This window comes from Amphibalanus amphitrite, unplaced genomic scaffold (genome assembly GCF_019059575.1).
Source record: "Amphibalanus amphitrite isolate SeventyFive unplaced genomic scaffold, NRLGWU_Aamphi_draft 000340F_arrow, whole genome shotgun sequence".
NCBI lineage: Eukaryota > Metazoa > Arthropoda > Thecostraca > Balanomorpha > Balanidae > Amphibalanus > Amphibalanus amphitrite.
The window spans coordinates 241,489-255,949 of NW_024881835.1; the positions used below are offsets into that span (position 1 = coordinate 241,489).

The 14,461-nt window shown below is 50.4% G+C and overlaps 1 protein-coding gene across 5 annotated transcripts in view; it reads right to left on the reverse strand.

The window, feature by feature from the left end:
• Positions 1 to 520: 520 nt before the first annotated feature.
• Positions 521 to 14,461, reverse strand: part of LOC122388974 (uridine phosphorylase 1-like) — a 39,239-nt gene continuing 25,298 nt past the window's right edge. For 4 of the 5 annotated variants that reach the window (XM_043380583.1, XM_043380581.1, XM_043380580.1 and 1 more), the window contains 6 exons: positions 11,324 to 11,447; positions 9,558 to 9,719; positions 7,734 to 7,919; positions 5,792 to 5,930; positions 4,223 to 4,416; positions 521 to 1,359 (listed from right to left, as the gene is read on the reverse strand). In XM_043380583.1, the coding sequence (XP_043236518.1) occupies positions 1,138 to 1,359; positions 4,223 to 4,416; positions 5,792 to 5,930; positions 7,734 to 7,919; positions 9,558 to 9,719; positions 11,324 to 11,447 (1,027 nt within the window). In that variant the 3' untranslated portion in view covers positions 521 to 1,137. Of the gene's footprint in view, positions 1,360 to 4,222; positions 4,417 to 5,791; positions 5,931 to 7,733; positions 7,920 to 9,557; positions 9,720 to 11,323; positions 11,448 to 13,554; positions 14,076 to 14,461 lie in introns of those variants that run through there. The other variant, XM_043380584.1, reaches the window with a different exon arrangement.

Genomic DNA, 14,461 nt, shown 5'->3' on the forward strand with positions numbered 1-14,461 from the left:
CGCCCCTGTGGCTGCTGGTTACTGCAGCGTTGGCCGGGAGGTAATGTCGGGGGTTATCTGTCATACGGCGTCAGTCACACGCCGCTGACAGACGGTCCGGCCGGGGCTGACAGACGGTCCGGCCGGGGCTGACAGACGGGTGTCACGCCGAGGACAGACCGCCGACGCCGCCCGCCCCAGCAGCGGCACGCCGCAGTCCAAGCGTGCAAGCATGCAGACGTCGTGCGTGCTGTCAGTCATGTACACACAGGTTTTTTGACAGCTGATCAGATTTCGTAGAAGGGACAGGAATATCGGGGGCCCTGGTAGAGTCGTAAACGCAGTCGTAAACGGATTTATGCGATCGATTAACATCGAACGCATAATTTGTTCGGTTGTGGTTTTCGTGAAACAGCTCGATAACCGTGCAGATGCCTAGTGTGCGCTAAAAATATATGAATGATAGGTAGCTGTTAACATGTTAAATCGTTAGACAGCTGCGCGTTTCTTCGTCGCTTATTGCACACCCACAAACTGTGCACTGTATGCAGTACTTTATTTTACACTAATAACTTTATTCTCTCACACGCTCACAAACAGTTCAGGAATAACGAAACGACGGCGATACGCGTCTTACTCGGTACGTATACAGCCAGTGGCTATTGCCCTCGAAGGAATGCAACGGTGACACTTGAAAGAATACAGAATACACTTAGAAACAATGAAAGCGCGTCCATACGTCGATATGCGAGCACGTGAAGCTAAACCCCATGTTCTACAACATAAATATGACATATCGAGGGAATGAAGCTGATAACTAGCCAAGCCCCCTGGCTCATGTACAGTAAAACTGCACCTGCGAACCTGCACTTCGAATACGGGACTTTCCAGTTGCATCTGATCACGCTCTTGAATGCATATCACATGCAAACACTCAGTGCCTAAACCTTCACCGTCCATCTTGCTGGAAGTTTTAACTTTAGAAGAACATCTTGTTCTTTCAATGTTCTTTGATGTTGCTCAACACTATCAAAACTCACCCACGGATCAAATAAGAAGCTGGCATCTAACACCAAGGCAGCCGTTCGCTCCACACTGAGAACTCTGATAAAGCGGCGACTGGTGCTGCCACCTGTAGCGGCGCGACGCGAGCGCCACCTACTCGGAGCTGTTGACCTGCTCGGAGGTCTGGCGGGTGAGGTTGAGCTGCGACAGCGAGCGGATGACGCCCGGCTCGCAGGGGCTGAGCGTGTTGTGCGCCGCCTGGAAGCCGGGCGTGCCGGGCTCCTGGTGCTGCTCCAGCTGGCGGCGGATATAGCGCGACACCAGCCGCTGCGGGTACTCCTGCCACTCGTGCATCGTGCGCTGGTCAGTGTCCACCTGACGGCGGAGCGGAGCGGGTCACACGGGGTCAGCAGGGTCAGCGGGGTCAGCGGGGTCAGCGGGGGTCAGGTGAGGGCGGCAGGGGGTCGTCCGGGGATCAGCAGGGGCCAGGGAGTCGTCACGGGTGGACAGAGGCAGACGGGCACCAGAGATCTGAGGATATAGGTAAGAGGTCGGCAGGGGCCAGTGGTCACCGTAAAATCAAGAGGTCGTCACCGTCAGGTATCATCAGAAATTGGCACGCATTAGATATGGCTGTCGGAAGTGACTTTAGTAAGATTTTTCCAGGGGCAGGCTTAGGTCAACAGAGGTCGGCCTGGACCTATCAATAGCGATCAGTAGGGTTAAGAGGGTTAGTGCGTGAGTTAGCCGAGATAAAAAATCAACCATAAACTACATCTCAAAGCTCTGCCGTTTTCAATTTCCCAACATCAGGTAACATCACAGGGCCTCGGCTAAGGAAATTTGACTACTGGGGCAAATTGTCAAAGTGTGTTGGCGCCCTGCTGGGGGGGGGGGGGGTGTTTGAACACTTGCGGTTTTTCCTGCGGTTTTTCGCGGATATCTAAAAAACGGCGGCGCTCCATCATCCATCAATTCTACACGTGTTGTGAAAATTTCAGTCCAAGGTCATTCAATATCAGGTCACCAGGTCACCTCAAGTGACCTCACCTCATAAAATGTTTCAATGTATGCCGTAGCTACACCGAGTGACCGATCGCTTTAAAACTTTCAGCGATTAATAGGGGCAACAGCATGTACAAAATTTATATCTCGGAATTTTCATTTCGGTGACCTAAGGTCAGCTCAATTTTGTGACCTCTATTATAAGTCAATGGGAGAAAATTCAAAACCACCTCTTTTGGACGAAAGTTATTCTAAACACTATAAAACATTGTACGTGACTTTGACACACTGAACATGAAAATAGCACCCGTGACTCTTGTTAATATGCCCCTGAGGTCATCTCAGTTCACGAATGGCATCTAACAGTTCTTCGCGAATAACTTTTGAATGAGGCATGCTAGAGCGATGAAAATGCCGTGTTTGGCTCGACGATGCAGATCGACTGATATGCAACATGACAATTTCCGGTCAGATCATGACCTTGACCTGTGGTCGAATTTTCAAGTTGACCTCCAAGGTCAAATTGCAGTTAATTTGATGTGTCTTGACGAGAGGAACACGTTGTCGGTAAAAGAAAGCTCGTGCAAGCCATGAGTCAAAAGTTATTGCAGAAAAACTGTTCCCGAAAAAGTCGTCTATTTTGGTAGTTTTTGCCCCTTGCAGGCAAAATAGTTGACGTTAGGTCAAATCTAAGAGAAATAACCAGAAAGCATGCTAATATGGCTATCAAATCCGCTTTTCCGCGGTGGTGTAGCTCTAATTGGTTCCCGAGTTATGCGTTTGCATCTTGTAAACTGTCGATATTCGGCCTGAAAATCGGCGAAATTTGGCCTGCACCATGACCTGACCTTTGACCTGACCAAAAAAGAGGCCGAAGTTATTTCGTCATTATTTTTGACGCTCTTTCGAACGAAGATGGATTATGGGGTGCAAAAAGATATGTTTGCGCCAATGCACGCCTATGTTTTTGGAGGGAAATTGAGGGTGCAGCTGCACACCGTGCACTCCCTCTTCCGCCACCCCTGATTTCTTGCCACAAACGTCTTCAACCGCTCCCGAATGAAAGAATGTACGTTAATATTGATATAGTTTCATTTTGTGGAGGTTGGGCAAAGCCTGACCACTACTGGGGCATTCCTCGACTCTACTGGGGCATTTGCCCCAGTAGTTAACATGTTAGCCGAGGCCCTGTAACATCACTTCTGACTGACGGATCTTCAAAACACAATAAAGTGCACTTGAAATGACACTTGCCTATCACGCATGTTTAGATTTAAAACGCTTCCCGTCTGTCTCATGCTTCCCGTCTGTCTAAAAACAATGTCCCTGAACGAATGTCCCTTTTTATTACTAGATACCATGAGCCGAATGACATAAATATTGTCGTCAGTGTCTGTGTTAATGTCAGTTTAACCTTGTCAGCTTTCAGAGAATTCAAGAAAAACAAACTCACACGTTTACCTAATTCAGCTCTGACCATGAATGTAGCGGCAAAGTGACACCGCTCGGTTTTGTTTATAGAGACGTCAGCGTCGGGCGACTATGTAAAACCACCCAGTATCGCCACCACGGGAGCCAAGAGCCCGGGGGACCTCCGTTTATCAGTCTCCGGCCGTCGGACTGCCCCCCTGCCCCCCCCCCCTGAGACCGTTAGACCGGCGCCGCGCTACCAGGAGGACGCGAGGCGCTCAGGGGCACGCCAGCAAAAATCGCACCATTTGGTGTTCCTTCAGTGACTATGCGGTATCCCATGAGAATATTGCAACCTTCAGTGATGTTACTCATTCATCAAATACATCAGTATTACTGCAGCTCAGTGGATCTTTTTCAGGAAGTTCACCCTACTTACTCCCCTCGAGACTTGAGCCGCCCCCATTCAGCCACCCATTAGCTACATGGTCCCCCTTTCAGTCATACCTGGTTTCTCTTCAGTCAGTCCTACAAGGTCCCCCTTGAGCCACTCATAACCTGGTCCCCCTTCAACCAGTCCCACCTGGTCGCCCTTGAGCCACTCATACCTGGTCCAGCTTCCGTCAGCCCCACCTGGTCGCCATAGCCACTCACACCTGGTCCCCCTTCCGTCAGTCCCACCTGGTCGCCCTTGAGCCACTCATACCTGGTCCCCCTTCAGTCAGTCCTACCTGGTCGCCCTTGAGCCACGGTTCCCCTTCCTTCAGTCTCACCTGGTCGCCCTTGAGCCACTCATACCTGACCCCCCTACAGTCAGTCCTACCTGGTCGCCCTTGAGCCGGTCCAGCAGAGTGACACAGACGACGGCGCCGCGGATGCCGGCGTGGTGGCACAGCGCGGCGAACATCAGCGACTCCATCTCCATGTTGATGATGCCCTCAGCGTGGATCTTCTTCAGGAAGTTCAGCTTGTCCTGCTCGGTGTAGTCGCAGAAGGCGCCGTCCAGCCGGCCCTGACCTGGGTGAGGGGACGAAAGGGATGGGGTCAATACGGGGTCACAGGCAATCACACCACACCTCCACACCCGCCCCGCTACGGTCAGAAGTGAATTAATGGGGCCTTCCTAGCTATTACGTAAGTCAGTTCTTTTCTGAATTCTGAGCAACTGCAACAGCAATGCCTATCTTTTTAGTTGCTATGTTATGTAGGATGAGCTAAGGCAACGTTGTTCAGGCTCACTACTGGGGAGCTCGTAGGTCCTTTCAAAAGGGCAATTAATGCATGAACGATTCGGGTCGTCAGTCGTCACGTTACAAGCGGCAACCAGCTGTGGATAATACCTCATCTACTAATACCTAACTCTTGCTGTGCAGGTGTGACGGCCGGTGGGGCCCTGCCGTCCCTCCCCCAGGCCACTTTACACGGCACACGGCACACAGGTGGTGGCTATTAATCACACACGGAGGGGCCGGGAGAGCTCCGGTCCAGACTGGCCTGCAGTTTGGACTGGTACTGTGCTGTATGCCGAATAAAACTGCTGCCTCAATCTTTAAACGTCGGATCCAGCTGATCCAGCCTTTTTAGATTACCTGCCAGAACTCAGAAGCAGAAACATGGCGGGTTGTCCCGACGCTTATTGTTATACATTACACGTTATACATATAAAAGCTGGGTGACCTGGAGCTCTGCTCGTCCACCTACGCATTATGAGTGGCCCTGCTACGGGCCAGCGTTACCCATGCCACTGCCCACTATCACTACTTTCCCAACACTTCCGTCACGACATTTTTGTTGCAACATTTACCGCTTAACAGCTTGCATCATGCGGTCCGATATCCGTTTCAACATTTTCGTCCCACTAGTTCCTCCTCAACATTTACAGTCTCATCATTACCGTCCCAAAATAGGTCCGTCCGCTCTGTTCGTGGTAATAATATTTATCGTACCGTTCCATTATTCCCGTTTAAATACTATTTCCCGTCACACTATCATGCATCGTGACTTTAGTGAGTCCCAATGGGCATCTCAGCATTTCAACATCACTATTGGAATATTACTACTCCAAATATAATCGTTCCAGCATTACCGTCTACACATAATTTTTTATTGTCTGGACTATTGCTAGTCAACATTATTGCCCCAATGCATAACCGAAGGTTTGTTGTCAATAGTTAAAACACTATTCTTTAGAATTGTGTTTTTCTATTGAAAAACAAATCTGAGTAAGAGTTCCCTGACAATTTGGCAAAAGCTGCCCGAGATCTATAATCGACGCTGTGCATATTTTCGCTCTCCCTTTTACAATCAAACTTGACCGTCATATATTAGCGCTCCGATTATAGCCGTCCCCTCGGCAGCCAGTCCCCAGGAGCGGCTGCGGCAGAGGACTGACCTTCGTAGAAGTCAGTGGTGCACATGGTGCGGCCGATGTAGGTGTCCCACTTGTCGTCCGGCATGTGCAGCGCCTTCAGGTCCTCGGCTAGCTGCCTGTCCAGCACGGCCGGCCGGCGCAGCAGCTTACCCAGTACAGGCTGAAAGGCAGCACAGCAAGACATGCGTCATGGCGGGCACATTAGACGCCCAGCACTCAGCAGCTTCCCCAGTACCGGCTGACGGGCAACACATCAAAGCAGATGTCACATCTGATACCGCGGCATATCGCACATTTCAACACACCAGGCATCACAGCGAAACAGACGTCACACCTGATATTACAGCCTATAACACCTCACACCACACCAGGCATCACACCAGGCGAAACACGGACGTAACGTCATATGCGTCCTGTATGTCAGTGGCCCTTCCCAGTATCGGATGACGAATATAAAAACACATCGGACGTCGCACTCACATCATAAGACATATACCTAACATGCGTCACGCATTTCAACAGCCTTCCCAGCACTACCCCCCCCCCCCTCCCCGCCCTCAAACATAAATTCCATCTATTCCATTATTTGTATTCCATCACGTTGCCGTCCTCTGCAAAAAGCACCGTTCCGACCCCTGTCGTATAAATTTGGCGGAGCAGCCCGCTAGTCAAGGCGACATCCTCCTCCCCCTCAGCCGCTCGCGCAACCTCCCGGAAGAGCACGCCCCTCTTACTCTGTGTATTTACCAGGGACGCAATGGGACCTCCAAGCGCGGCATTTACCAGCTGCTCAGATATACAAGCATCACTCATCACATTCCAGGAAACAGTCCGCGGGACACGCGCGTAGCGTAGTTACTCCCGAGGGGTAGTGCGCATTTAGGTCAGTTCTGGCCGGTCAGGAGGCACGGGTAATTTTCCCAAACGGGCTTCATCACTGGACTTTCACAACCAGCCGTCCCGGAGGAGATGAATTACGCTCACGCGTTATTGATGGGGAGGTGTGTGTCTGAAGGGTCGCAGAATTAAAGTTAGGCCAAAATTTGATCGGTGACGACCGGACGCTGTTCAATGTTCAAATATGAAACCCCTTCCTAAAACACCGAACGGTGTAAAGACAGTACACCGACAGTTGTAGCGACAGTTCGACGGTCCTACTGCACTTGCACTTCATAGCGCTTAGAGTAGCAGTAGGCAATAAGCACATTCCTCAACATTATTTTACCCGGACGAGTAATATGGCCCTGCTCGTCTGGTCCTAGATTGCGCCGTACCGCCTCTGGCGAGCTGTAACTGGGCCAGCTGGGAAGGACATGTCCTGAAGGATACCCTGAACACCCGCCGGGCGACTGTAGCCGTTACTGTAATGAGGTAATGGCCACGGGCCCGGGGCGGAAGGCGCCGCGCCGTGCCGGGCCGAGGTCGGGTCGGATGGCCGCTCCACACCACCACCGAGCCGGCCAGGCGGCTGGGAGGCAATGTTACTCTACAGCGAGGACCACAGATGACCCTACCCCTTCCCCTTCTCTCTGGCCGTCAGTGGAGGGCGGAAACGGCGGAAACGGCCCGAGCGCCACAGAGGACACGGACACGTGGGTGGACGGAATTTTACCAGGCTCTTGCGCCTCCGCTACCTGCGTGATATCTGCTGAATAGCCAGCCTTTGGCGGAACTTCGTATATTTTTTGTTTCTTATAGGTTGGAAAAAATCGCATAAATAATAAAGAATCACACCATTTTTAGGGTCAGCTATGTAGTTGATATTCAGCAACATACCTATATTTCAAGATAGTAATTATAATAAAAGAATAAACGCTAAACCCAGCTGCATAACGTGTTCATAACGTTTATTTCCCGATTTCAGGACGGACAATAAAGGTGTCAGATTCGGTATAGCTTAAACGTATCCACTCATGTATTATGCTATTTTAGAAACATGTCTATGATTGTAATCGTGACTCACCAGCTCCAGGTAGGGGTTCATCATGCCGTCGACGGCGCTCTCGCTGATGACCAGGTTGCCGCCGGGGATGCCGATGCCGCCGCACGTGCCCAGACGGAAGAACGTCGGGTCCTTCACCTTGGCGTGGTACATCAGCTTGATCATCTCGTGCAGCAGGATCCCCACGCTGGGAATACCCATACCGTGCTGCCAATACATAATTGGAACGTCACAGATATTGTGGCACCAAAGCTGAAAGCAAACAATCAGGCATACAAGATGCTATGGTAATACCTTACTTTGAATGGCCGAAAATAGATCAATGTGCAATGTGCATTATGCAATATGATGCAGTACCTATGCATTATGCATGTACTGGTGGCGCAGTACCGCGGAGTCGGCTGACGTTCGGTGCAGGGGGTCGGTCTGAGAGTCGGGGGCGGGGGGGGGGGGGCGGCCGATCGGTGCAGCAGTCAGTTCACTATCAGTCTGAGAGTCGGGGAATGGGGGGGGGGGGGGGGGGGGCAGCCGGCCGGCCGGAAGGAACACGACACAGATAACACACAAGGGCCTGGAGTGTCATATTGTAGCAGACACGAGTTACGCCTAGCTCAGATGCATCATACACGGATGAATTAGAGCGGACGATCCTTTTGTCGATTCTAATAACATATGACATAATCATTTATATAGTGCATGGTATATACTAAAACAAGTATACCTATACCTGCTCTAAATTAAGAATTTTTCCTCCCGATTTTATGGATTAAGGGGACCAAACGGGCAAACGGATCAATATTATATATCTAGAGATAACCACCACTCAGTCTTGACAGTTAACATGAGCTTACATCAACTTCGGGGAAGCTTGATATGTTCATGGTAGACAAAACAGCGATCGAGCCGCCAACCTTTTCATTCAGCGAACAGTCTGGTCTGGTGACTGGTGTGCTGTAAAACCATTTGCTAAAAGCCCTCTGGCTGCTCCGACGCGTTACCCTGTCTGTCAGTGAGTCACAATCGATGACGCTGGCGCTACAGCTGACGTCACTTTTGGCACAGATCGGCTCAGTTTTTGGCACAGGCGACACCGCACCGGACAGAAGTCGCCTGTCGCCACCAGCTGCACGTGACCAGGGAGACTATACTGCTAGGCAGGCGTTTTAGCAGCCCCGCGGGAACACTGAGCTGAGCCGTCTTAAACACGACAGGGAAATATGAGCCTCGGCAGTCCGAGATATGAATATGGATTCAGCTCGGCAACCCGGAACAAACAGGCTGAGCTCCCTCCGGCTACCCAGAACACAGCCATGAAGCCGCTTCAGTTGCCTCAGCAGACAGCCACGCCCCACACAGCCGTCTGAGCACCGTGCAGAAAGGGAACGTAAAGCTGTCTCAACACCCCGGCAGACAAATACGAAACTGCCTTCACAGCTCGGAAGCCGGGTATGTAGGTTGGCATCGTGTGAGCTAGATTCACATGTGTCAGCCATTCCACTGGCCTTTCTTCGTGACGAATCAATGCAATGAATGCCAGCGCTCGGGAGGGGGCGGTTAAAACTAAGATAGCAGTTCCCTTCCCGACAATAACGATGGATGTTGCATCAGACCGTCCCCGTTACTGGGCAGCCCAGGCGCCAAATAAGTGCTATTTTCTTTTTCTCTTTGTAGTGCCTAGGTACTCAAAATCTGTCAACTATACGTCAGACATCTTATGACATTTCTAGACAGAAAGCGAGCTTGTTTCAGCTTTCGGTATATCAAGCGCACGAACCAATCATGCAGATCTGAAGAGTGAAGACGTCAGCTCAGCGGGGTGAGCTGACGGACCCGCTAGGTACTCACGCTGACGGAGAGCACGGGGCCGACTTTGTACATGCTGTAGCGGTAGGAGAGCTGCGAGATGTCGCTCAGCTGCGCGCCCGTCGGCAGCTCGTACCCGATCTCGTCCATCAGAAAGCGGGCAAACTGCTCCATGCGGCGCGGTGTGCCGCCCATACACACGTACTGCCGGCGGAACATACACACACAGTCAGATAAACCCATACACACGTACTGCCGGCGGAACATACACACACACTGTCAGATAAACCCATACACACGTACTGCCGGCGGAACATACACACACAGTCAGATAAACCCACACACACGTAGGTACTGCCGGCGGAACATACACACACAGTCAGATAAACCCATACACACGTAGGCTGCCGGCGGAACATACAAACACTGTCAGGTAAACCCACAAACACGTAGGCTGCCGAGTACCGGCGGAACATACATATACACACACAAGATAAACAACACGGGAAGGTGGCCGAGTGGCCCATTCAGCTGATGTACCTACTGGACGAGTCGGCAAGTGTTAACCCTCGCCGGACCTATTGGTTTTCTACATACGCGCCGGCCGAGGGGGGGGGCGGGTACGACCCCCCCCTCGCCGTTTCGCCCCTGGTGGAGCTAGCGCGTCGCGGAAAAAACGAGCGTGTGCGCCGTTACGAGACGCAGAGATTGGTACCCGATTTTAAGGTCCTAGGTCAACCGGTGACCTCTGAGGTCAGGTCAAGTGCCCCAAGGTACGGTTCAGTTTTTGGTGAATAACTTCGCAAAAAACGGCCGCAGAGCGCCGATTTTGGCAGCATCGTGTTCGTCTCGCTCAGGCGCGTCGAATGATATACTTTTTGTCCGGGTCAGGTCAACTTGGGGTGTTGACCTCAGGTCAAGGTCAGGTCAGCACCCCCAGGTCACGAAGTTGGTCGAAAGAGGTCATGTCGCATATCATTCGATTCGGCAGGTCTTCCTGAGTCCATTGGTGGCTTTCCCGACTCGCTAGCTCAATTTGATCAAGAGTTATTGACGAAAAACTAATATGACCTTGATGACGTCATAAATGACGTCACGCAAGGTCAACATTGCAAAAGTGACGCATCTAACCTTGCAAGGAGTGCATAAAATCACGATTCTGTGTGCTTGAGATAGTTGGAGATCGTTCCCGGCGCCAGAATAGCAGTTTTCATTTTTCCCCATTGACTTATAATGGTGAGGTCACGAAAATAACCTGACCTCATATGACCTTTAGGAAAAATCCGAGATATACAAGTTGTGGGACTCATAATGGATACTAGATCCTGCAAGTTTCATTTCCCTGTGACATCTCCTCTGGCAGTGAGGGCGTTGCGAAGTTGCGACATCTGAAGACCGTGCAGAGGTTCACTTATGACGTCATAGGTCAGTGACCTGACCTGACCCAAAAATGCGGTTGGTGTCAAAAGATGCGGCTTGGATCAAAGGTCAGGTATGCCAAGTTTCAGCTCGCTATCGCCAGCGTGTTCGGAGCTATCGCGAAAAAACCCTATGGGGGGGGCGGCACCCGCCCCCCCCCCCCCCTCGGCCGGCGAGGGTTAATGGTGGCATTACTTAGTACTTACGTACATACACCTCTTTTTTATTTATTCCCGGTAAACGCACATTTATCTCATCATTCGAGTCTGTGTTATACAGTGCTTGTAACAAACATCTGTTTGGTGTTGACCAGAGTCACGTATTTTACTTCACATGATGCATGCACAATGCACATGCATATGCTAGCAGAAGTAGACTACCGAACTGACCTTGACATCTCCGAACATGGCCTCGAGGTCGTGCGAGCCGGAGCCCAGCGCCAGGTGGTACAGGATGTCCGACTTCATGTTGGCCACGTGCGGGTTCCGAAGGCGCACAACGGCGTCCTTTTGGCTGGCGGAAAGGATAACTGTTGTTAAAAACTGTATAACACCGACGAGCTGAATAGAAGCTTCAGACACCTTGCAAAATCAGCTCGCCTCACAATGAAATAAAATATGAAATTCTGACGGCAAAATATTCAAATAGGTACACTAAATGGTGGAATTGCATTAGGGGATACCCGTATGCTTAACTTTCGGATTTTTGGAAAGTTATTAGCCATTTAACCCCATTTGTCATCAGACAGCTTAGATTCGCAGAATTTAGGCAATGGACTGCAGTATGCTGAAATGGTGAATCATGCTGTATGCTGAAATCAATATTACAAATAAAATCATTAATTATTACGTCAGCAAATAAACGATACAGCCATTTGCAGCGTTGTCACTTCTGCAACACTGCTGAACTCTATCGTCGTCATGCCGCCTTTTCAACTGCAAGCTCAGGGTTTCGCTTTCATGCGGAACAACTGGCCATTGTCGATTGCCCGACGTTCGATGACCCGATCCCGTCAGCCAGACATCGACCCGGTGGGGTCGACTGACGGGAAATGAGATAGCAGCACTTCGGACATCGATTTCATGAGCCGACGGAACGGCCATCCAATGGTAGGCGGCACCTGCCACAATGGTCACTGAAAACGCAGTTCGCAGAGAAAATAAAAAGACAAGACAATTAAGAATCTACACGCCAAAATCGTTGGCTGTGATTTTCTTTTCTTTTTCAAAAGAATGAAGAATGAGCCCAGAAAGCTGTGAAATTTAAAGAAAAGAAATAACAGCTTTTCGGTCTCCATTCCTTGCAGTCCAAGTGCATGACACCTACCTTATGCTTCATTTTAACAAAATAAACACATGCTCAGTCGCGAGAAAGCTTGTCTTATTGGATCCGCCATTTGGGTCTGATAGTCGATTTAGTTGATTTAGTCGATTTAGTCGATTTAGTCGATAGTCGATTTAGGTCTGATTTAGGTCACGTTTAGGTCTGATAAAAAATATGTCGAGCTGTGCATGATCTAGGTAGGCGACGAGCGACGCGGCTATGCGTAATGAAAAGCCGCAATTACAAGTAGTTATAGGTATGACAGCATTTATAAAATCTGATGGCCAATAGTTGCAAGCCAAAATGATCATTAAAATCTAAATCTTTTTGTATTTTTATTATCATTTTGGTTTGCAACTATTGGCCATCAGATTTTATAAATATGTCTAACAATACCGAACAATTGTATGACAGCATTGTTGCAAATTCAGTGTATGACGCTAAATACTTATCCTTGTTTCGACGTAATTAACCTTAATCATGTAATTTGAGTATAATGCACTCTACCAGCTCTTGTTGAATGCGGTCTTAATTGCCCGCATTAGGGTAATTGGTAGCGTAGTACTAGCATGTCGCTACGTTTAGAGCCCCATCCGCTCGTATTGCGTCAGTTCTACATATACTTAGTATCCGTCGCAGTGACGCCGTGCCAGTCGAACGGCTATCAGCAACGTTTGCAGTAGGTATACGGGAAGGAATGAATCACCACGGAGCCAAAGGCGTCGGCCTGCTTCGCACAGAAGCTTCATGAGCGGCTGACGTCGATGAAAATATCAAATCGACAGTAATCAGTATGCAATAACCGGTCATACACCCTGCCTGGATCATACTATCGTCTGTTATAAATATTAGCATTTAAAAATATTGTCATTTAGACCTCATGACTCATGCGCTGCCGCCCACCACACTCCTTTCCATTGAGCGGTCAAGAGGCCCGAAAAGTAGTGGTAAGAAAGCAGCCTGCATTCAATGCTGAAATTGATTTTAGGTACCTATTTATCGATCTTGGTCCTATTGCAAGTAACAATAAATATTACCTTGATATGATATACAATAACTATGCACTTTGTATTTAGCGTAGGCAGGCATATAACATATGCAAAAAAGTACAATCGAAAATGACCGTGGAAACTGAACAAATAGCATATGGTGCCACGAAGCTAGCAAATAAAAATCCATTTAGCAAAATGTTCAAAATTTAAGTTGAAGGTCAGATTTTTGCAAGGGAACATGTGAATACGTGCCGCTATTTAGTCCCCATGACACCTAGCACTTGGCCGGTGCCTCTGTCACATACCGTTCATCTTGCTGATCGTCGGCCTTCATGGTGTGGGCTGTCGCGGGTGTGACACGCACAGTGCAGCTCGCCGCAGGGCACTGGTCGCTCTGACCTCCGCCTGACCCCCGGGTGCGGGCCCCCGCAGCGGAGCGTCTCATTGGTCGCCGCTCGACCACGCCGCCGCCGGCGCGCGCTGCTCGTCTGTGCGGTATTGACCCGTGCAGCGGCCGGTGGTCGCCGGCTCTACCGGGGTCTACTGGGGGCGGCGGCCCGGCCGGAAACCCGACCTCGGCAGACAGCGGACCTCAGGTGCCCCGGTCCGGTGGCGGGCGACCGACGACCGACGACCGACCGATGTCGGCGGGATGGAGTCACTGGCTTCGTAGGCTGCCCTGTGTGCACCCAGCCCTTATCGGGCGATTGCAAACACCCATCGAACGGAGCATGACCGATAGCACCTGCCGGTGGCAATATTGGCCTTCGTTTAGAGCTGGGGTCTACCCTGGCACCTCTGGTCGGTTTTTAGGGGCACGTGGGCGACCGATCAAGAAGCAAACACCGCTGGAGAGACCGAAAAGCTGCTGTCGTGGGAGGATGTGGCTCCGGTTTTAGTATCGGGGCGATCCTCTGGACCACCGAAACAGGGGGCCACGGGGCGCGGCTCAGTCCACAGGTCACCTCTCTAACGGATGTTGATCGAACCACCGCATTGTAAAGCCGCAGGCGTTCAGTCACGGAGGAAAAACAGTCACGGTTTGTAAATAACTGAAGGGGCATAAATTCAAAGGTCCAGCATGTCGATTGTCGGAGTTGTGTTATAAACAGAACTGAATACTGAAGAGCATGGATGTGGGTAAAGTGCATGTGCTGAAAGGGTTTTATACAGTTGTTTATTTGGATAAGATTTATTTGGAAGACTGCTCGC